At 37.9% G+C, this 24,405-nt stretch overlaps 1 protein-coding gene across 1 annotated transcript in view; it reads left to right on the top strand.

Annotated features, from left to right (window-relative positions):
• Positions 1-21,469, top strand: part of ATXN7 (ataxin 7) — a 60,255-nt gene extending 38,786 nt beyond the window's left edge. The window contains exons 3-10 of the mRNA XM_009581039.1: positions 12,068-12,320; positions 13,013-13,275; positions 14,282-14,364; positions 16,096-16,361; positions 16,780-16,978; positions 17,887-18,008; positions 18,297-19,254; positions 20,547-21,469. Coding sequence (XP_009579334.1) covers positions 12,068-12,320; positions 13,013-13,275; positions 14,282-14,364; positions 16,096-16,361; positions 16,780-16,978; positions 17,887-18,008; positions 18,297-19,254; positions 20,547-20,564 — 2,162 coding nt within the window. The 3' untranslated portion in view covers positions 20,565-21,469. The remainder of the gene's footprint in view (positions 1-12,067; positions 12,321-13,012; positions 13,276-14,281; positions 14,365-16,095; positions 16,362-16,779; positions 16,979-17,886; positions 18,009-18,296; positions 19,255-20,546) is intronic.
• The last annotated feature ends 2,936 nt before the right edge of the window (positions 21,470-24,405 follow it).

Below are 24,405 nucleotides of genomic sequence, written 5' to 3'. Positions count from 1 at the left end.
GCACGGCCTGCCGCCGTGGCCATCCCCAGCCTCCTCTGTGGCTCCTTCTGCCTGCTGCTGACGGGTGCTGGTAACGCTGAGGCTGGCCAGAGGCCCGAGGGCAGCCCCCGGGGGCAGATGTTTGCCATGAGGTAGCCAAGGCTGGCTGGGAGCCCAGCACCGGTGGCCAGGCAGCCCGGTGAGGACAGCGGGTGTCGCGGGGCCTCGGCGGAGTTCGCCGAGCGACATGGATAATCTCACGGGGAGGGATTCCGTGCTGCAAGTGGCCCGTGTGAGCCCTTCTGAAATGTCACCGGAGCAGTCTGGCCCGACTCCAAAAGCGGGCGGGCGGCAAGTTTGCCATGAAGGGGGGCGAAGCGGCGAGCTCTGCTCTGCTCTGCTCTGTGCCGTGCAGCCCCTGCCAGGGCCGGCGCTGGGAGCTGGGGCTTTTCTCCAGAGCTGTGCGGGTACCTGCCCGGGGGGCTGCGGGAGGCGGCTCCGCTCCCAAGCTGGGTCCCCGCAGAAACTTGGAATCCGCAACAAGCGCTCTGAAGCCGCTGCTCTGGTGGGGAAAGTGCAAGGGGAGAAAATAGCAATAAAAACATAGAGAGCCGATTGCAATCCTGTCAAGCTTCTAGATAATTTGGCAGCTGTTAATCAAAGTGTTAATTAAAGAAAGAAACTATTAAGAGCGTGTTCGTTTTAGCTTGTTTTCTTGAGTGCACTCATCCATGTAATTTATAAATCGGAGGGCAAATACATTCCTTGTTACGACTCTGTGTGGCTGGCTGGCTGTGGGCAGGATGGTCTGTGCCGTTGTATCTCTCTCTAGGAGGAACTAGGAAATACAGACACAGCCTGGATGTGTCAAGTGCATTTGTGTTTTTATTTAAAAGGTTAAACTTGCACAAACATTTTAGTTAGCACATCCTAATTACAGCATTGCTTGGTTCTTTCAAAGTGAAATGTGAAAGGGCTGGTTTATTTAATTTGAAAGACATTATTGTGCAAGCACAGTAGGTTCGTGCCCTCGTTTGACTGTATTAGTGATTTCTGTGAGACTTTGCTGTGCTAATGCTGCTGTAAAATTTTAATTAGTGTATAGTTAACATGGTCAGTGTTTTTAAACATGAAAACAGTTCTTTCACGCCAATTGTGATTGACCGGTGTTAATGATCCTTTTTCATAATTGAAAAATGACTAATGCCTAAAAACCTTAAATTGGTCTAAAATAACGTAAGGATCTGATTTAAAACAAGAAACCAAAATATTTATTCTCTGTTTTCCACTGATGTTGCAGATTGAGTGTTTATGGTTCCAAGAGATTTCAAATTTTGGAAAGTTATTCGACTCTTGAAACATCTTTTAACAATACTGCAATTCACCCTGCTACAGGTTTGCTTCCCATCTTCACTTTCCATCCTGGAAAAGTTCAACATTTCTTGTGTTTAAAGACTTGGACAGAAAATGGGGTGTTAGCCGCGCAGGCAGAAGCCCAGCCTGGATCCCTCACGCCGTTCTCATTTCCCTGCGAGGTTTTCCTGCAAGTGGGCACTGCCCATAGGTATAGAGGCTCGGTAACGCTTCTGTCCCATTTGCTGTAGGGAAGGGCATGGGTTGTCACATCCATAGGGTGTGTGTGGTCAGTGTCGTACGTGTGGGGACAGATGTGAGAGATGGGTAACGTCAGAGATAGCGAGAGGAGCTTCCTTCTCAGCTCCATCAGTCAGTGTTTCCTCGTCTCTGCCATGAGCAGTAACACGTCGGGGGAGAGGAACGGCTGTTGTAGTTGGTGTGTGGCTAGTTCTAAGTAGCCATGCTCACGTTTATCTTTTTTTTTAATCTTACAAAGCTTTCATATTGTGTCACAGTGGATGTCACTTGTTAGTTGTGCAATACATAAGAAAAATATTTGTGCTCAATGTCTCTTTATCTTGTCGTTTCTTAATGACAAAATCAAAGAATGTGATTTACTTAGCTGACACTACTAGTTTTGTACAACCTGTGATATTTCCTCTTATTCTCCTGCTCAAAACAAAGTCAATTCACTCTTCTTGATCTCTTTCATATGGAGAGCTTTCCATTTCAAGACCTTTTTTTTTTTTTTACACCCATCTCCGGAACTTTATCAGTTAGCCCTTAACCCCCTTTGTATTTTGGTTCACTAACAGCTTTTAAGCAAGTTTTCAATGTCAGCACATTTTTTCTGTAGCGGAGCTGAGTCTGACAGTCAACGTGCAATGATTAAAGTTTGCTACATGTAAAGAAATAGCTACAGGGGAAAACATTAAAATTCCTGATTGTGGCGTGAATAGAAGCATTAGCAAGATGAAAGCTAGACAGGCATTTGGATATGTGAACTCATCTGAATACATTACACAATATTATAATACTATGTGATAAGGTCTTGTAAGGAGTATTGTTGATGCTGAAGGGGAAGAACATGGTGTTAAAGGTGTAAACCTGATTTCTGGGTAACATTACACAATATTATAATACTATGTGATAAGGTCTTGTAAGGAGTATTGTTGATGCTGAAGGGGAACATGGTGTTAAAGGTGTAAACCTGACTTCTGGGTAGAAAATGGGCGGAGAGAGAGAAAATCAGAAATTAGGTGGTGGTTCTTCCCTTAATTCTTTATTCCCATGGTTTCAACACAGAGTCCTTTATTAAACTTCGTTTGTTCAACTTTTTATTAAAGTTTAGAATAATGTTTTTTTTATTTTCAATTTGCTTTATGCTTGTTTTGAAAAGCTGAAGCTTTTCTTTAATGTCATTCAGGGTAAGCATATATGAGAGAACAGTTTTCCAGCTGTATTTTTGAGGAAGCTGACCTATGCTGCATCTTGGTACGATGCTAATCTGTACCGGTTACCTTTGATGTTTTTGTTTACTGTCACCGTGGCTTCTCCAAAGTTTTTTTCAAATAAGAGGTTTTTTAATAGCAAAAAATGATTTATTCAATACCTGCTTTTTAATCAGACAGTGCAGGTATTGTCATGTCGTCAACAGGCTACATAGAGATTAGTGCTCATAATGTGGACATTATAATCTCTCCGTGGCCCGATTACCATCTAAGACACTCTGCTGTCCTTCCATAATAACTTTGCAACATTTATATTCCAGCGCTTGACAGATTTACAAGACGGCTACCGACCGAAAGGGCCAGGGCCAGTTCCCTGGTGAGAAATATGTCCTTTCCTTCCCCCACCTCTTGGCCAGTTGCTTGGGAAAGCGTACCAGAAGTTTGATCTTGGATATTATGCCGGAGTCTTTTTGAGATGTTAAAGCCGTTGCGTTTGGGTTTACCTGAGCAAGAAGGGGGATGGAGGAGGATGGGGAAAACAGCCTCCCCTGGGTGATGAAGGGCGACCTCCCAACAGTTGGTCTTCCTGGCTCCATTTTGCTTGTGGTTCTGCTCTGTGAATAATTTAATGTCCTGCTTCTATCAGTTTTCCCATGTTGCTCTTGAGAGATTTACTGGTCTCCAGGAGGCTTTGAATAGCTGAAACAAACCTGACAGGAGCATCCCTGATTCCAGTTTGCCTCTGCGCGAGAGAGCCGCACGACACAGCAAAACCCTAGTCTGTCTGCAGGCTTGGCATGACAGTATGTATTGGTTGATGCTTCAAAGGTTATTTTACATCTCTCAGGGGCAAAGCCCGTGTATTTTAAAGAGGAATTTTAAATCCTGTGGAAGTTTATTACAGAACTACTCATGTGTGTTGAATACAAGGGGTTTTGAAAAGATTAGTAACAAATACAGAAAAATGGAAAAACCAGCTTTAGTAATGTGCAGAGAATTGTGGAGAGGCAGCGGTGGAGAAGGGGATGTACTTGAAGGTTATTTATTTAAATACATTTTAGCTTTGCTATTTTTTGCTATGTTCTTAGTAACTCTGTCTGCAGTCTGCTCCTTGCTCTCCTTTCTGTGGTGGTAATCTTGGAGATCAAGGGAGGTGTGCTGGGTTTGGGGCCGTTTTGCAGCAGTTTTTGTAGTGGAGATGGTCATTCCTGCCCAGTTAGTCTTGTGCTATTAGAGAATTACAACACCATCCTGGCTACGCTGTAGTTGTACCATTTTTAAAAGCATCATTTAAATACCCTAAATTATAGTTACAAGATTGTCTCCTTTTTGAAATGTGATTTTAAAATATTGAAGTTGGGATTCAGAATCTTACTAGTGAAAATGAGCTTTTTCTGCTCCCCCCCCTGTGTTTTCTTCAATGGCAGCAACAAAACTGTGACCCTGCTTACGCAGAATTTCACGCTCCTTTATCTAATGTATTTTGCACAGTGATCACTTGTGACTGGATTTCAGTTCTCAAAAGTAAATCTCTAGGAAAATGATAAACATACATATTTAGAAATCAGAAGTCGAGTAATTGGTTTTACAGTTTTAAAAGTAGCCAGTGCTTCTCTGTAACTACTGTAATGAAATGAACAAAATAATAATAGCTAACATTTGTGTTCTGTTTCTGTGCAAAGGGATGTGGTTAACTAACTAACTGTCATAATACCTCTTGGGAGTTGAGTAAATAATTTGCAAATATTCAAATTTAAATGTTGGGAAACTTCAGAGGGTTGAAGTGGCACACCTAATGTGGCGCAGTGAGGCTGGGGAAGATGAAAGCCAGAATACTTCTCAGAGGATGTTTTCCAATTCCCAACTTTGCTTGCGTTTCCTATGTTAAGTGCTCTGGTAAACCTGCTTTTAAAAACAAACGAAAGTGAAAGTTGAGCTAAAATCTGTCAGTCTAGGACTTCTGGACTGATAGGAAGGAGGTTACATGAAACTTTTAGTTAAAGTAGCTATTACAAACACGTCATTCAAAAAGATCTGTGGCTTTTGGTTGCATTGAAGTTTGGATTTCATGAGGAAGATTAGTTAAGTGTGCTGGACCATCATAAACATCCAGATATGTTTTATTTACATGTCTTAAATCAGTGTGAATTACTGTGGAGGGATTTTGGAACTGGAATGATACACTGAAACCCAAATATTTGCATATATGAGAGCTTTAGGTTCTGAATTGAGCATTTGTAACCAAAGCATATCTTAAAAAAAAAAAAAAAAAAAAAAAATCTGTTCTCTGTAATTATGAGTTTTCGTAATAAATCAGTGCACCCTAGTTAAAGTATAGCCAGATTTTATATGCTTTTTAGGAAGACTTGTAGTGTGTGTTTTGGAGGTGATTGACAGGGGAATGGTGGAGGGATTCGTACCTGGAACAGTGGGACCTTCGCCCTGACGAGGAGTGCTGGACAGCAGAGCGGGAAGTAAACGCAGCAACGCTGCCGTTAAACAAAGATCAGAAAACAGATGACATGTAAAGCTTAGTGGTGATACAGCCCTCATTTGAGAAGTAAAAATGTCCTAGGAACTGACGTATAATTTTGGAGCATACCCAGTCAGCAATTAGAAAGGTCTTGATGTATTTGCTTTATTTGTCTGTTGGCTTCAACAAAGGATTTTCTCAGAGGAAGATAATTTTCTGAGTTCTCATTGTGGGAGAGCATAAATGTTTCATGGCACTTACCAAGCTGAAGCCTCCACAAATTGCTTTAATGTGAAAGAACGTTTTAAAGGGAATTTTAAAAATCGTTGATCTCTGTATTATGTTTTGCTCTGTAATGTATGACTTCAACTTAAATTCTATCTTTTGCCCCTAAGAAGGTCATTTTATCTTCTTGGTTATTAACTATCTCAATGTAAACGTAAGACTGTCTTTGAACAATGCTGTAGCACATATGTGGTAAAGGTGTAATGTAAAAACATATAAAGCGGCATGTTTTAGATCTCTGCTAGTCAAAGCAAATCTGTTAATATATCAAGTTGTGGAGGTGAGCTTTGGGTTTTAAAATACACTCTTCAAAATTGGCTAGGTGTCTTGCATTTTAATGGATTTTTGAGAAGAGACACATTTTAAGTAAAGTTCTGTCATTGTAGCTTAACTGCCTCTTTACATGGTGATATACAGATATCTACAGAAACATTCTGTAGTGCAATTGCACTGAATATTTTTAAAGTGAGGAAGTGCAGGGCGTAAGATTGCATCAGTATTGCTAACTTAGCCATAGTCTGTATAAAAGATGTTATATAAACCTATTTCTTAGATAAATGGTTTATACCTATTACTATTTATTTATAATATTGAAGAACTCTGGTCAAGATAAGGAAGACCATTGTGGTAAGTGGTGTAAATACATAAAGCAACATAATGCTTACGTATGTGCCACCCTGACTTGCATTTGGTATGCTGCAACGTAAATTACATACTTCCTTTTTTTTTTCCTTTCTTTTCTGCTCAAGTGTTATTTTTCTGTGAATGGAGTGCCATGAGCATACCTGACTATCAGTCAGATTCTCTTTGTGGTTTTGCTAACACTGAGTGATAAACGATAATATCAGCTGCCAGTTGCAAAGCAATGGTTTTTTATGAAATAGTAAGAAGAATTCTCTCCAGAGACATGACAGATTGTACTGGTGCCAATCAAGCCTTGGCAGTCTGTCATACTCATAGCTTGGACTCCATAAATATTCTTTTCTGTAACTTTCTTGCTGGAGCAAAAAATATGACTTTGTTTAGATTCTGTCTGTTCAGCTAAGAGCGTAAGTTTAAACACCACACAATGGAAGATGGAGTGACCTCATCCTGACTTACAGTGCAAACAGAGCTGATGGGATGATTAAAGGGACATCAGTAGAAGATTAAGGCAGAATCCTTGGTATCTAGGCCCCGTGATTAGAGCGGGATAATGAAGCAGCAATAAGTAAGTGAGCAGCAGATCAAGATCCCGCACAGGCGATTGCTCCCAAGCAGCTGCTGTGCTGTAATTTGCCTGCTATGCCCATGATTGTTTTAGCCCCCGAGTTTCCCCTGCGAAATCCTCATGGATCTAATTTTTTTTTTCTTTTTTCTTTATCATGGTGAGGTCAGAATGATGGTGGATCAGAGCCCAACACAGGCATTTGGGGTAGAGCCACAGAAGGGATTTTATTTGGTTGCTGAGTAAAATCTGGAGCTATTGTTGAGGTGCCCTTCCACAGCAGTGTTCCAGTCTGTGCTTTCCTGTCATGTCATGGGTCTGATCCTTCTAGAGAAATTAGTAGATCAAGTAAATTAGCTCTCAACAATTACTCTAGAAAAGTAATAATCATACTGACAGAAAATAAATTTTATCCTGAGGTAAAAGATGTTTGTTTTAATATGGCTGTACTAAATAATTTCTCAAATGACCAGTCAAGCAGTAGCTCAGTATGGTGGAAAAAAAGATAAGTTTGCTTTAAGTTGCACTTTTATCATGCTTATACTTCAGGCGAGACAGATACATGAAATAATTATTACTTAAACATAAAGTTACCTTTATGCTTTGTTTCAATATACACATTTAATTCTATAGTCTGAATTATACTCTTACACCTAGGGTAACCTATGTTAAAATTGTCTTTCTGAATGTTAACTGAAGTTGCAATGTATTTCACTGTACTAAACTCATGCGTGTTCGAATGGCTGTGCTTCATTTTTAGTGACGGCTGTGCTAGCACTGACACGGGTCAGTTTGACTTTTTGCCCAGTACTTACGTAAGAAGTCAGTATAAAAAAATGGGTTTATGAAATTTGATCTGTACATCTTGTATTTGCTGCCCAAAGCTATTAATTGATGCCCAGACAGAATGAACAGCACACAAAACACTTCCTAGATTTTGGGACCTAAGTGTAGACCTGGGAGGAACATTTTGAAAAAATTTTAAGAGTATTGTTACTCTTAATTATTTTTTTTGTTAAGCATACAGTAAAGAAAGTAGCATTTTATGAAAACCAGAATATTTTTCTCTATAAAAGGATATCCTATTTTAGTTTAATATAGAAATAAAGTTATAAATCACAGTAAGTCCAAGTGTTTACCCATTGATGGAAGAATAAGAAGTAGTAGCCAAATATGGTGAGAAGCTTTCTTTTTTTTCTTTCCCCTTTTTTTTTCTTCCCCTTCCAGGTTACTTTTTTGCATTTTGTCAGAAATTAGTGCACATTTAGTAGGAAACATACAATGGAAAATAAGATTTTAAACCCAAGAAAATTGGCAGCCAGACTTAAGGGCCAAGTGAAGCTGTTTAATTTTTTTTTTTTTTTTTTAAAGCTCTTGAAGAGATTTAAGTTATCAATATCCATTTTATCAGGAAGTCCAGTGTGTTTTGGCAGTATGTGTGTATAATTCTTGCTCAACCGTAAGTCCAGTAGCACACAAACTATCTCTGTATTTTTCCATATTGATAGTTAACAGATATCCCGGTCACCGAGCAGAGAGTGCCTTTGCTGGGATGCCATCTCTTTTCGCAGCTTTATAATTCTCTGTACAGCCCTTCTCCTTAGCCCTTTTCCTTCTCACAAATGTGTTCTATAAATGCAAAGATATTTAGGGAGGAGTTTATCTGTTAAGGTTTAGTGTTGAATGCAACTTTCATTTTAGGTCAGATTCTACCCAGTGCTGTGGGATCAAGGAAGACTTTCAGGTTCTCTGTCCAATGCCAAAACTTACATCTTTCTGATATTTAAAAAAACAAAACCAAAAAACCCCCAAACAGCAACTCCCAGCCCCTTAAAAAAAAAAATCCTCCTCCCAAATTTTAGAGTTTAGAACCATGTTACACAGGCACAATATTTGAAATAATCACTTTGATGTGTTGTAAAAGCAATCATGACATTAAAAAATTATTCTTTCAAGAGTTATGTGAAGGGAAGGGACGTGAGTGCTAACTTTTAAGATTTGAAAACTGAACACCTGGAAATAATTATATTTTTAAATGTTTTCAGGCAGAGTCAGAGTTAATGGCAAATGGGAACCATATTAGATTGGCAGATGATTAGTAGAATTTCTCATTATAACATGCTTAGCATAATAAGCATGGTGGTCTTGATTATTCAGTGACAGTTTGTGTAGTAATTATTCCATTAAAAGAGTATGTCAGTCTGTCAATAAATACATTCATTAGATCAAGTATGCGATGCTTAAAACATGTCTGGTTTCAAAAATTAATATTAGCTTTCTCCAATAAGACATCAGTAGTATTCAGATAGTTTACAAAACAGATCTTAAGCAGATTTCACTTAAAAACATGAATTTTATAAAAAGACTGAAACATTAAATATAAGCAAATCCTAGTAGCAGCCCTACCTCTACTTGTACATAGTCAACACGAAACAGGTCCAGGCAGGTTACAAAAAATAAGCTGAAAAGTCTTCTCATTTTGTTGATCAGCTACAAAAGTCGTGGTTACATACAGAAGGAGTGAGTGAAGGTTTCACAGACTTACAATGTTATAATATCTCTTTCAGAAATTGTCCCAAAATTCTAGAAATTGTCCCAAAATTCTAGAAATTGTCCCAAAATTCTAGAAAAAGCTCATTTGGCTTTTTTTTTGGTGTGTGTTCCAAATCATACGTCTGCCTGTAGAATGGCAATTCTCTCTAATAGGTAGACTGTAATCTTGGTGTGTGATCAGTCATTAGCCTTAGTTCTCTTAGGTCAACTTTTCTGATTATCAGCAGTTTAAAACACTTTCTTTTTATATTAACTCACTTGTATTGAGATTGATGCTATGAAACATTCATGCAAATAGTAGTCAGTAACATCTCAGTTTAGTACGACAGCAGTAGCAGTTAAAGTTGCTGGAAAAGAAGTGTTAATATCATTTGGATTAATAGCTGAGACAAATATTTTGTCTGGTTTATTCCTAATGATGGGATGCAGTCTTATTCTAGTCCCTTTCTCTTTTCATCTGCCAGGTTTTCTCCAAGGAAGTAACACCCTCTCTTCCTTTTTAAAAAAAAAAAAAAAAAAAAAAAAAATCAAAACAAACTCCCAAAGATTGCATTAGTCATCCGCTGGTTTATTAAAGATTATTTGTAACTGTGATAAGAACTTGGACCTTGAATTTTCTAAATATACAGAAGGTGGAAGAGTATTGAGCAATTTTTCTCATTATCTCGCAGAGTAATCTCACAGGGTGTAGCATTGCTGAACTAATGGCCCTCAAATAGTAACTTATCAGAGCTGCTCAGGGATTCTTGCCATTGCTATAAAAAGACATTTGGCAATAAGCAGCATGTCATATTAGAAGCACAGCCATTTACTAGAACATAAATATGCTAACATACTTCACTTACAAACTTTTCAATCTGGTTCTAGGAAACTAGGTAGATGACTTTGAACATCACAGATAACTAGTTATTCTAAATACTATAATTTCAAAGCAGTTGTTTCTTGAGATGGGTAATAAATTACTGCATTTGTAACGTATTTCTGTTGAGCATTTCACCTGACCTCTTAGACCTTTTTGGTAAATACTAATTAAGAAGTGATAACTTTTGCAGAAGGTTTGTTAGGTAGTTTGCACCCATTTTGCAGTTAAACAGAGAAACGCACATCTCTTGGTTCAGTCTCAGAGATCATTTCTTGACTGGAGTTCCTTAGTCTAAGCTCTATGCTTTTTCGCTTTTTTTTTTCTTGAACTAATGAACATATTTAAAATGCTGCTTCCCCACCTCTGTAAGAAATTAGCTTGCCAGGTGTTAGACTCCTATATTGTCTTCTTGCACCGCTGGAGCGGCTTGACTTTTTTCCCCTGGTTATTGCTGTTGCACTCTGTTACAGTCTTGCTTGCAGGAGCCGTGCAGCGGGTGATGTGCCTGATGACATTGGTGCAGGGTTGGTGCTGTCTTGTTTGATGGCTTCCAGCTGCGAATGGAGCCCTAGTTGGTCATCATCTGAGTGGCGTATGATTGCTGTATTTAGGATTAGGGGGAAAATAGGTCCTATAAGCAGAACACGGATGTATTAATTTACGTTTTCCAGAGCGTTACAGACTTTCATACAGGTTGCACTGGACTTGACTTTCACTCTTGGCTGTAGATGTTGTAACTTCGTGAGTATCCTGCTTCTTTCACAGTTTAAGTAAACTTAAGTCAAAATCTGTAAGGTGATCCTGGGATTGATCAGTGGTGGATTTGGGCACCTTTAACAATACTTGAAGGAGAAAGAAGTGTTACCGCTGTCAAGGAGAAGGGTGCCTTTCCACTCCCCTGATAGACCTGCTAATTCCTGGTTCTCTTTTAGATCTGTGGTTTGTATATACTTGATTGCCAGGCATGTCTCTCAAGCAGGTGTTGATTACACAGATCATCGAGGAATCACAGGTGTCCAAGTATCAGTCCAGCAAATGGTCAATTAACAGGTCCATGTGTAACTGTCAGGTGTTTTGTGACTGAGAAGTCATTGTTCCAAAGAACTGCCTTTATAATATACACTATTTTAACTGAAATGGTGCTAGCAATATATCAGTGTTAATGGTTTAATGTCAATTAAATAACCTCTTTTTTAACACATTCATTGATGGAACCTGACCGCTCTTAATTCAAATGTTCAGATTTTTTTTTTCTGTAGAAGAATATCTGTTGCTCCTTTTGATGTTGTTCCTAAATAGAAATCCTATAGAATTAATAAGAGGAAAACAAAACCAAAAAAATCCCACAACACCCCAAAAACCAATGTAGGTCAATACTTGAGCTGCTGTTCTCAGGGGTGTTTGACACTGAAGGTCTGGTAGACCATACTAAAAGGTTGTCATGAAGTGAAAGTTAGAATGTTGGCTCCAATACAATTTTGACCATTAGGAAACATACTTACAGATAATTGTTATCCTTTGAGGAAATATGACATTTAAGCTTGCTTGGCTTGAGGATAGGGGTCTTTTTGCTTTGTGTGTCTGAGGTCTAGGTGTGATTCTCACTTTCTTGTTCTTTAAGATGGAGAGAGAGTGGGGAGTGTTATTAAAAGCTAAGCTTTAGTGGCTGAGGAATGTAGCTCCCGAAGTTAAAAGAGACTCCTGTAACCGGCTGGGGACCAGCAATGAGTGGAGCCTCATGGATTACAGTGAGGCTTGAATCCTCTATGCTCTGTGTGTGGCAGGGGACCTCCCAAGCCAATAAAGGAAAAATGTTAATGAAGTAAATGACAACACGAAGTATTTAAGAATTGTTTCTGTATGGGAGCTTAAACCCCCCCTTTTTTTTTCCTCCTATTCAGAAAGAAGACACAGCTCCTCCAGCAAGCCGCCTTTGACTCCTCCCTCCTCTTCAGTATTTTCCCTCATTTCATCTTTCCCTTCAAAAAACAAAGGTAGCAGTGGAACTGGGAGCAATCGTTCATCCAGTGGAGGTACTAGTGCATCATCATCAAATTCCAAGTTGTTGAAATCACCCAAAGACAAGCTGCCCATCAGCGGAAACAACAGGTTAATGCATTCGGTACAGCATAGCAAAGTTCCCCATGATAAAATGTGAGTATGCGTTTTGACAAAGAATTAAATGTTATTATTTGCATAGGCACTGCTATATCAGTAGAATTTCCTTTTGTTTCAGAGGGTTTTTGGTTTAAGAGATAATCACTTTAAACTCCTCCAGATCTTTTCCAGCAGCCTAGTCTAAGATTATAGATAATACTCATGACTATGTTGAACAAGAACTCTTGCAAAGCTGCATCTTAAATAAAGGTCATTTTGCTAGGGGCTCTTAATTCTTTGATCTAATCTGCATACTTTGATCATAAGGGAGTTTTAGCGCTGATTCAGGTGATTTTTGACCTGCACGCGTGAGATGGCAGAACTGATAACATAATTTACTGTCACAGAACGGGGCATTTCTCACTGCGCATAACAGGTCCATTGCAGTTGCTTTGGTGATACGCTCTGTGTGTGAATCCAGATAATAGTTTCTTAAGTCCCTGATGACTCTTTGAAATACTTACAAGGAAATGGGGAAAAGAGGACAGAAGAGATTACGGACATCATGGAAAAAAAAAAAGTGAAAATAAAAAAGATAAGAATAAGAAAACTGGGAATAAAGGAAGAAGGTCTATATTTGCACTGTGAATAGATCAGAGTATTGTTGAGAAATAACATATTTTAAGTACTTTTTATAATTTGTGACTATAATTTTCAATTTTTCCCCCTTTGTTTTTCATAAATGATAGTATGACTCCATCTGTCAAAGTGGAAAAGATTCATCCAAAGATAGATGGTGCCCAACTGAAAGCTGCTGTTGGTCCAACTTGTTCTACTACTGTGAGTTCCTCAATAAAGACTGGCCTTAATTGTCCCTCAATACCAAAGCCACCCTTGCCTTCCCCTGGACAGATACTGAATGGTAAAGGTCTTCTCTCTGTGCCTCCATTTTTGGAAAAGAAACCTGAAGAAAATACAAATAATAGGAAATTTTTACATAAAAGATTGTCAGGTAATTGTTTTTAATTATTATTTGCTATATTCCTCTTAGTAGTGTATCTATAGAAATACATATATAGAATATATAGAAATAAGTTTCAGAAGTAAATTAAACACTTTTATAACACTGTAACATGTAATTAGGTACACTTTATATATTAGAATTTAGATCTATAACGTGACATACTCTTAAAGGATGCAAACAGCTTGAAGTGTGGCTATTGCTTTCAGAAACCATACAGACCTCAAAGGGCTTGTATCTATAGAAATACATATATAGAATATATAGAAATAAGTTTCAGAAGTAAATTAAACACTTTTATAACACTGTAACATGTAATTAGGTACACTTTATATATTAGAATTTAGATCTATAACGTGACATACTCTTAAAGGATGCAAACAGCTTGAAGTGTGGCTATTGCTTTCAGAAACCATACAGACCTCAAAGGGCTGTCATTTTTTATTTTTTTCTACTATCTTTAAAGATTTTCTTTTCCTTCTTTCTATATGGAAGGTCCAAATGTACATAGAAAACAGAACAACTAGCACCTCGTGAACTCAAAAATGTAAACCCAGTCTGCTCTTTACACTTTTTAAACACAATAACTTTGAGTGTTAGTAGAATGGTAGAAAAGTTTTTAACACCAAAACCAACAACAAAACCCACACCATTTGTTTGTCAAAATTCATATTGATGGTGACCTCTAATCCTAACATGCAGGATCTACTCCTCCTTTGGGGTCCCTTACAGCTGTAAATTTTTCCATTCAGTTTGTAGACTTGAGATCTGTATTTCAGCACACCTCACTTGCTGAGAGTGTAGAAATTATTTGTACATTATTTGTAATAGAGTGTGCAATTATTTATACAATTTTATTGTGCATTTTTATTTGTACATTTGCCTGTGGTACATTTGAAAACAGTTTCCAATATGGTTAATTTTTGTAATAAAAATAAATGTTAGTATTTCAGAATGTCTTTTGATAACTTTTCAATACTGTGTGTACCTTTGACAGAGAGAGAATTTGATCCTGATATATACTGTGGTGTCATTGATGTGGAAACCAGGAAACCTTGTACTAGGTCTTTGACATGCAAGGTAGGATATCTTAATCAGAATAAGATTATGTAAAGTTTTAGTTCAATTTCCTAAGGAATATGACAGAAAACAGAAAACTACAATTTTTTTCTGTCAGTAATTAGCACTGTAAATGGTACCTCTCAAAACATGTTGCCCAGAACCAAGAAGGAATTGTTTTTGAAGTTCAGTTAATTATTTATTCAAAAACATATTCCTTAAAGTAACCTGGAGATTTGTATTTTTGTATAAACCCTTTAAACATGGATGTTGACATGGGACAGATTACATTACTCCACATGTAGGTAGTAGGGGGCCAGCAGGTTGGGGATAACCTTTGGGTCCTAGATCGTGAATTTTAAAATTCCTCAGAAGTGTTAAAAGTATTATTTGTTTATGCAGGATTTTAATAAATCAAGCTCCTCCCCTCTCACTCTCCCTTCTTTCCCCCTAGCAGAGTCTGCAGCAGATACTTAGGAGGTATTTGTGTAAATGCTAATGCTGCTTGATGTATGACTACAGCTAACTCAGAAATGAGTCTTCTGAAAAAGCTGCGGAGTATGCCTAGAGGTCAAACTCTAAATTAAACAATCCATAAAAACTTTAAGTCAGATGAAATGTGTCCTCCGGCTCAAAAATCATGGGGGACAGAGGGGTATCACTTAGTCCTGAGGAACCAAAAATCTAGATGCCCTGCAATTGTGTAATATTTAGCTACTTTCCTACAAAGCAGCTAAACTGTCAGTAGGGGAAGCGTCTGGTAAATAAACCACCTACAGAACAAAGGTAAATGAAGTTGGTACTAATGACCCAGAGGAACTGAACTTGAACACATTGCCCTTTTGGAATTACAGGGGGGAGGCAATTGTTTTGCTAATAGAGAGGGAAAAGCTTCAAGATCTTACAAGAGAACTAGGCAAATCAAAAGTGTAAAAGAGAAAGAAAGTAAAAACGTTTCTCAGCAATCCCTTATGTTATACAGACTCATAAAATATTTTTAGGAATTGCTATTTGTGTCTGAATTACGTGATAATAATTTTTACCTACTAAAATGAACCCAACCAAACCTTTTATGCCATATGAAAAAAAGGTATGGTACGTGACTTTAACAATTCAGAAAAATAACGTCCATCTATTTCACTTTACCTAGAATTTGTGCCATATACACACATACACATCTTACTATATGTAGCATTCAGGGCACTCAAAGGATTTTGAGTTCTGTCTGACTGTGGATTCTGCTGTATTTTTCTGCATTCCTTAATATCTATTTGATTATGTTAGTTTTCAAGGAATATATTAGTATATAGAAGGAAGCAAAGTATTTTTATAAATATTTGTCATGTCTCCCATTAAAAGTCTGATTTTAAACAGTACTGTGTTAAATATTTTCATAAGTGAAAGTAAATATTTAGTATTTTTGGTTGTGTGCTAGTTGGCAGTTAAAATATCAATGTAACAAAGATTTTCAATTCTAGTCTTAACCTTATAAGAACTTTGGCAGTTTCTTTTTTAAAAAGAAATTTGAAAGAAGCCTTTTACTCGATTGCTGGTTTTTGTTGTTTTGTATCGGACAGGGTTATAATCATCCACCAAGCAATTTTAAAGTTTTTCTAAGTCATTCTTCCATTTGTTTACTAAACCATGAGTGTGATGATTTTCTCTGTTTTAGAGCTCTAGACATGTGTTTTGAGTGTTTGATTTCCACAGATCTAATAGGCTGGGATTAATGATTTATTTGTGGTTTTGCAGACACATTCCTTAACCCAGCGGAGGGCTGTACAGGGTCGAAGAAAACGATTTGATGTGTTATTAGCCGAGCACAAAAGCAAAACCAGGGAAAAGGAACTTCTTCGACATTCGGATCATCATCAGCAGATGCCCCCTCTCAGGGAACCACATCCCTCACCTACTAAAACTTCCCAGGAGCTGCACCAAAATTCTTATGGAGTTACTCTTACAGAATCAAAGCCTTTATTACCTAATAAACCCAAACCTCACCCCCCCAGTCTTCCAAGGTAAGGAGAATCTGCAGATCCAATGGTATGAAATTAATACTGGTAGCTTCATCAGGTGGGTTTTGAAAGAGCGATATAGATCTGTTGGATGGGGCAGTATTTTTGCTCTAGGCCTGGTGACTGTCTGCAATTAGCAATTACATGCTGAGCTGTAACTCCTAGCAACAAGGGTTTGGTGTTTGAAATAGTAAAAGCTGACTTGCATCGATGAAAGCGGTCCAGCAGCAATTGGGCAATGCTGCTTTTCCAGGGGTACCATACCTCCTGCCTTTCTTCTCAGTAGATGTGTTATGAGACTATGGAAAATATCAGAAGTCTGTTAATGTAGATTTCCTTCTGTCAGTAATAGTAAGCACTTAAGCTTGGAATTTTTAACTAGACTTAGTTCAATAACACCTTTATTGCTTGCCTTGCCCAGGCCTCCAGGCTGTCCAGCCCAGCACAGTGGAAATGCCCCTAGCGAGTCTCCTTCTGTCCACGAGTCCCCGCACCCTCCCTTGCCTGCAGCTGAGCCAGCATCTCGGTTATCCAGTGATGAGGGAGAATGTGATGAAAAAGAAGAGCCTGTTGAAAAACTGGATTGTCATTATTCAGGTCATCATCCTCAACCAGCCGCTGTACGTTTTAAGTAAAAGTTAACCTTGGTCTCTCGCTGCCTCTGAACTTGTAAACAAATTATTTGGGGGTTTTAAGGGTGGTTTTCTGTTGAGTATGTGATTTTTTTTTTTTTTTTTTCCCCCCCCTGGATTTTAAGAAAATTATTTTGTTGCCTAGTAGGCAGTGATGGTTTAACTGTAGTTGCAAAATAAGCGTGCTAAAGAAATATGTTTGGAGCTCTCTTCCCCAATCCAAAAGAAATCAAAATGCCAAAATACTGAAGATTAAATTGGTAACTGCTCTAAAGGGCTGTGATTTTGGAATAAGGACATGTAAACAATGCCTTTTTGGTGAGATTTTGTTATTGGACTTTCCCCCACACATGCACATTTTTTACTCAAGGTGCCAATCATCACAGTAGAAGTAGCAGTAACGTGTTGTTTTAATATTTAAATCTTGACAAAAGCTAGTTAGTCTAACTAAAAGCACAAGCTTTATAGCCTAGCCTGTATATCAAATTATCTCCTTTTTTTTTTTTTAAAACAGACTATGAGCAGTTAGCTGATAGCTCCTCAGAAGTAGATGCTACATATATATATATTATGTTTTTATACACACACACACACACACACAAACACAAACTCTTGTCCTTCCCTGTTTAATCACAGGGATTCAAATTTGACCGCTGCTTTTGGTCATAAGTATGGGAGTATCAGATGGGAAGAAAATGATCCCAATATTCCAAGGCCAAAAATTTAAAATAGTTGTTATACCATAGAAATAAAAATTCTAATTTATATTTTTTTATCCTTGATTTAAACATCTAAAAGTATATTAATTTAGCAATATTTATTAATAAACAAGTGCATTGTTATTCAGAGAGTTGTTACTGAAAGTAGAAAACGCCAACAAAAATCTGTCTTTTCAGTTTTGCACATTTGGTAGTCGGCAAATTGGAAGAGGTTATTACGTGTTTGACAAGCGGTGGAACCATATTCGGTGTGCACTTGACTTCATGTTGGAGAAACATCTTAATTCACAGATGTGGAAGTGAGTAGAAGTGAAAGAGTTCTTATTGTTCTTAGTATTTGTAGAAATACATGAAGCCTGCGATTCTAGTTAAAGAACAGAAATTTTGTGTTCAGATTAATCAGAATTAAGGTTGATAGTCTATGCTTTACGTTTTTTGCAACAATTAACTATTAATTTAATAAAATATTTTAGTGGCATTAATCGACCTCAAGACACAATCACTTTAATGTAGCATTATTAGACTGGGTATTATTCCGAAGAATGGTAGCTATGTAGGTTTTTGTTTCTTTCTCTGTTCACCTGCAGGAAAATTCCTCCAGCGTCTAGTAACACAGCGTCAGTTCGTGCACCACATCGGACAAATTCAATGCCTGCTTCACAGTACGGTGTCAGTGCAGCAGGTTTCCTCTTACCCACCACAGTTATGTCATCGCCAGCATTGGTATCTCCTTCCTGTGTGTCTCTGAATAACAAATCGGTACCATCACATGGAACGACACTAAATGCCAATCCTGCTACTTTGGGTGCAGTGGATCCTGTCTGCAGTATGCAATCAAGACAAGTGTCTTCATCCCCTTCAACACCTACAGTGCTTTCCTCTGTACCTTCACCTATGCCCAGCAAACCTCAGAAAATGAAATCCAGCAAATCTTTTAAACCTAAGGAATCTTCTGCTGGCAGTGGCACCTGTAACAGTACCGGCAGCGTCAGTAGCAGCGGCGGCTCAGGAAAGAAGCGTAAAAACAGTTCCGCACTGCTAGCACCTTCTCATTCCACAGAGTCCTTTAGAAAAAACTGTGTGGTTAACTCTGGAAACTCTGGGACCTCCTATCATCCATCGGTGACAGCTTCGTCCCACAGCGTTGGCCTCAACTGTATGACTAGCAAAGCTAACTCTGTTAGCCTCAAACATGACCAATCAGGGAGGGGTCCTCCGACTGGAAGCCCTGCAGAATCGATAAAGAGAATGAGTGTGATGATGAACAGCAGCGACTCCACGCTCTCCTTAGGGCCGTTTGTTCATCAGTCCAGCGAGCTGACTGTAAATTCACACAGCAGTTTTTCACATTCGCATACTTCCCTTGACAAATTAATAGGAAAGAAAAGAAAGTGCTCACCTGGTTCAAGCAGCATAAACAGCAGCAGCAGCAGCAGCAAATCAAACAAAGTTGCCAAATTGACATCGGTGAACAATGTTCATGCAAAACACACTGGTGCAATCCCAGGGACGCAAGGGCTGATGAACAATTCTCTTTTTCATCAGGTATGAAATTTTGTCTCGAACTAAGCCAATATGAACATGCCTCTTCACATTCTTCTATTAGATGTGTTCTCTTAATTATTAGCTAGCCGATTCAAGTAAAAGATAGTTCTCTTATTTGTCCACTACTCATTTTGAGTGTTTTTATAGTACATTTACACAGGTTTTTTATAAACACTCTCATAAAGTGTAGCTGTCTTTTTTTAAAGTAACCTTAAATATGATGTTCCAAGTTCCTTAGATGTTGCCTGTGAGTTGCTCTCAGATTAAATTCAGTCCTCACATATTAAAAAAAATAATTTTAAAAGTAAATCTTGCCAGCCAGCCTGGAACTGAGCTGCATGTCTCGGCCTGACTTCTTGTTTCTGTGTCAGTAACAAACATTCTACAAAGTGGAACATAATGATGCTGATAACAGAACTGTGATACTGTGATAAAATAAGCCTATTATCCCAAGGTGTCATTGGCTAACTTCTTAGTAATAACAAGATTAAATGTTATAAATAAGATAGACACCTTTTTAGTCGGTAAAGCAAACAGATTTACAGTAAAGGAAGCAGACCTCGTGAATATGTAAGATCCCATTTTAAAAATGAGTTTGGGGTTTTGTTTTTTTAAACAAATCGCACTGGAAAAGTAGTGTATTGGGAGAGAAAGTTCTTGAGAAATTAGGATGAGATATAATTTAGAAACCGGTAGCTCAGACTTCTTACTATTCAAATTGGCTTGGAGGATCACTTGGAGGGGTAAAAATAATTTGATACAGCTCGAGGAAAGTATAGAAGATGGAATTTTAGAGAGTAGCTTTAGAACTAGATTTCTCGAGATTGAAAACCCAAGAAACTTCTTGTTTCCTCTGGTGCTAGTAACCTGAAATCTGTGTACCTGGAGAGCTAGGAGGTCAGTAAGAGCTTTTTTTAGAATGGTTTCTGAATTTTCAGTTTCAGCCATAGAGGAAGATTTTCGCTATTATGTTGTGTTTACTGTAACAAGAAAAGTGTTGAGATGACTGAATTTATTTTCGGACTTACCTAATACTTATTATTTCAACTATATAAATAAAGGAGAAATACAATTTGAGTGAATTAAGGAAGGAAATCATGTCTTTAACTTTAAAGAGCTCTAGCTTGAGAATTGTCAAGTCTTGGAGAAGCCAACCGCATGTTAGTGGTGTCGCATTGTGCCTGCTGATTCGCCCCAAAATATGCTCTTGTTATCCAGAAAATGTCTTTTAAGGGCATCTGCTGTAACAGCCTGGCTCACTCATCCTTCTCTTTCTTTTGCTTGCTCAAAAGCCAAAGGCACGTCCCTGATAGCTGAATGCACCATGGTGAGAAACGAACTGGACAATTTTCACTACAAGCAAAACCTCCATCTGGAATTCTGGACTCCAAGATGCCTTGAGTTTTCCCAACTTCCCATGGTCCTCAGGTGTGGAAATCTACTGGACTGTCACTTAAACAAGGAATTTCCCTGAAGCCATGTCTGTAGCAGCGAATATACTAGAATTGGACACTGGATGAAGTTCAGCCACATAATTGCTCTTATCAGTGTTAACGGTGGTCTGGACTGTTTGCTACAAATCTGTGAGATTTTACTTACAGGAGTACATCATCTTGCCACTATTTGACATAGATTGGCCGGGCAAACGAATGTTTTCTGGGGGGAAATAAACGTTACTGTGGACTTATTTTTATACTGATGGTGTCTTTTGTAGGTGATAGCTAACCGGACAGACACCCTCAATGGAGAGGACCCCACGACAAGGGGGAAAAATGTGTGAGGCACAATGGAAAGAAGCCCTCAAGAAGGGAATATGGCTTTAGTGTTTTTATAGCAATGTTCCTTTAATGGAATATAAAAATAGCACAATTCAAAAAACAGTCTGTGTTTTGCCCAGCCTTTTGCAAGTAATTTGGGATAAGAAGCTATCAGGAGTTTAAAAAAAAAAAACCACAAAACAAACCCAACAAAAACCAGAAAAACTTGTTTGAGGCCATCGCTCAGAAAAACAAGTATAAAAATGTCGTACTTGCATGATACAAAACCTATTTTCTATTCTTTTGAACAAGATTTGACTGCAGAAGAAAACAAAAGTTAATTTTGTTTTTTAAAAAATCCAAAAACATCAAACAGACAAAGGCAAATAACCTCTAAAACTATATGTCCAAAGAACGTATTTATTGACCTATACTGTATACCATAGGCCTTTGTTATTAAAAAAAAAAAACTGTATTGGTTAAATTAGGCTGGATTTGCCTTCCAGGCGGTAAAAATAGCCCTTTTAAAACTAAGTATTTAAAGTATTTAAATATTTTCTAAAAAACTTAGAAGTCAGTTACTTTATGCCTTGTTTGTATAACTAAATCGTTAACATATTATGCTTTCAACTACTCAGTACGATTTTTTTCAAAATTCTGGAATAAGCGCCAATTTGACAGTCGAGTTCACTGCAAAGCGAGATGTGTGCATCACAGTCATCCCACACCTACCCAGGCTTTATGAATAAAGGGGGCTTTACACAGTTTTATATAGTCCAGTCAATTTTTATGAAATATTTTGTCTTGCTTCAAAACACCTCAAAAGTGAATTCCGCTAAAGGGCTTATTGTATTATGATTTGATTTGTCTGGATGTTTTTGTTACGTTTTTGAACATCAGGTAAAGTCTCAAAACTGACTAAACTTTTATTAAGGGGCAAAGCAAAGGAAAATTCCTAACCAAGAAGACATTTTTTTTCTGCCTTAAAGGGGCACCAGCTATTGCTGAGAAGAGACAATCTGAGCCTGTCCAATTGTTCGCGTAGCCCAGCCTTCTCCCCAGTTCTGGTGGCAAGTAGTACATCAGGGAATCCAAAGCCACTCTGAGTAGCAGTTGCTTAGTTGTTTACCTAACGATGCTTTCAGTTTAACCTGAACTTGTTACGAAATCATACACAGCAAAACAACAAGAAGCCTCTATGCAGACACTTTAGCTTTGAATTGATACAAAAGATCACATTGAGAAAGCAACGTACTAGAGACACTTATTATGCAAACTTTAAAAAAAAAAAAAAAAAGACAACTTTTCAGGAACAAAAGGATTCGTATTTAATAAGATGCCCTGTTGAAAGGATTGTTAGAACTGTGATTGGTTTAACTTAAAAGGAGCCAAAGTGATATGCCACAAAGAGAAATCAAAGCGTATTAAATCCTGCACGTTTTGGAGTGAAATCCACGCTCTGATGAAGTCCCTGGGGCAGAGCTTCCACTTCAGGATAGCGTCAGCCACAAGTGCAATTTGACTCTTGATAGACACAAAGGTAAAGGAAACAAAAATTTGGCAAGACTGAACGCTAGCGAGTTTGTGATTGAACTCTCCTCTGGTTTTCTAAGGTTCTGTTGATCTGAAAGCATAAATGGCAAATTCGTGCTCCTTCGATAGCATGCAGACGCGTTAAAAAGTGAATTCCTGATCGCTGCTCGTACAGAGCCAGGGTCTGCAGTCACCTGCGTCATGTGGGTTTAAGCCATTGGGAGTAAAGTTAGAACGTCGTAAATTCTGTCTGCCCTTGAGCGTAGACCTGCTTAAATGTTATGTTTTAGATCTTGGTTATAAGCAGAACATTGTTCCTGAAGCTTTTATTGTCACATAGTTCTTACTGTAAATAATTAAGGAAGCTTAAAATTAATTTTCCTTGAAAAATTGAATTTGCAGTGGCTGGGTTGTTTCTAGACAGATTTTGGTATTAATTTAAGAGATACAGTTTTTATAGTCTTTCCAACTTCTCGTTATGACTCCTGCAGTTTTCTTAACCTAAAAAATTGCTGCAATGATGAACAAAGAATTATACAAGAAAAAAAACATACTTTTGTATCTTTATTTTGGAATTTCTTGTTCTATTATAAATATTGAAGTATCCCTATTTCAGAAGACATATTTTGTTAATTGATTGTACATATTTAAATATGTATTTTTGCACAGGTCTTTTTTTCTTATATCCAGTTTTGGTACAATTGAGATCATCTAGTATTTATTTATTAATTAATTAAAAAAAAAAAAGCAAATACCTTTTTATAATTTGAAGTGGTTCACTGCCAAGCCAATAGTTAACATGCCTACTTTGCAACTTAAGGGATGCCTCCGTTTTGTGAAAGCTGTGTCCCTTTTCATGTCTTGGGAGTGGATACACGCAAACTGTTGCCCGGGTCCTGCGGTCGGGTTCTGCCGCGGGAACCCCAGCGCAGGATTGGAGCCGAAGTGGTCGATACGGCATTGCTTATCAGTTGCCTGATTCCCAGAAGACTACATTTAGTTAAGTGACACACTGCTTCTCTTTTTTTAGTGTTTGTGTGCGTGTGTGTGCGTGCGCATTTGTGTGGGTCTCATGTGGTTTAAAACTAACGGAAAAACTGAAAGTGCCTGATATAACTAGTTTTAAGCTTGGACTGTTTAGACAGCTTCTCCTTAAAAGACTTGAATGTTCAGTTGAAATTTTGGAGCTTGCTTTTTCCACCTATAATATGTGTGTGTGTGTGTGTGTGTGTATATATATACACACACACATACATATATTTATTTTCTGAAATTAATGAGATGGGTTGACAAAAGAAAGCGAATGATGCTGGTAACTTTTGTAAAATCTTTTAATTAGAATACCTTGTGTTGGAACAATCCCATTGATAACTCATATTTAATATAATGCCAAGCGTTTGAAATATGTTTTTAACCAGCAGTTTATTTAACTGTCTCATTTTGGGAAGGGAGGGAGAGGGGGAGTTATTCATTCATAAATGAAATAATTTAGAAAATCTTCAAAATAGTCGGTATTCCAGGAAAACAAAACAAACAAAAGAACCCAAGTAAGTACCTCTTAAAACCATTAAAAAAATAAAGATGTGATTTCCACATGACGTTTCTAAGGCAGTTGTCTTCCTGTAAGAGTTCTTTTGCCAAGGAATCTCTCTCTCGTCTTTCACTCATTCTGTCCTGGAGGAGGGAATTGGGCTTAGAAAGATTCTTAAATGTTTCACTGTTGAGCAGAAAATAATCATTTTTACCTTTTGTGCAAGATATTTTACGTTTTAAAGATAATTTTAAAATGAGCACTACATAATGTCAATGTGAATGTAGGCCTTGAAAGCATCTTGCTCGGTGTTGAGCCTGGTTCTAAAAG

The sequence above is a fragment of the Fulmarus glacialis genome, unplaced genomic scaffold (genome assembly GCF_000690835.1).
Source record: "Fulmarus glacialis isolate BGI_N327 unplaced genomic scaffold, ASM69083v1 scaffold10247, whole genome shotgun sequence".
NCBI classification, from domain to species: Eukaryota; Metazoa; Chordata; class Aves; order Procellariiformes; family Procellariidae; genus Fulmarus; species Fulmarus glacialis.
This window is presented reverse-complemented; position numbering and strand designations above follow the sequence as displayed.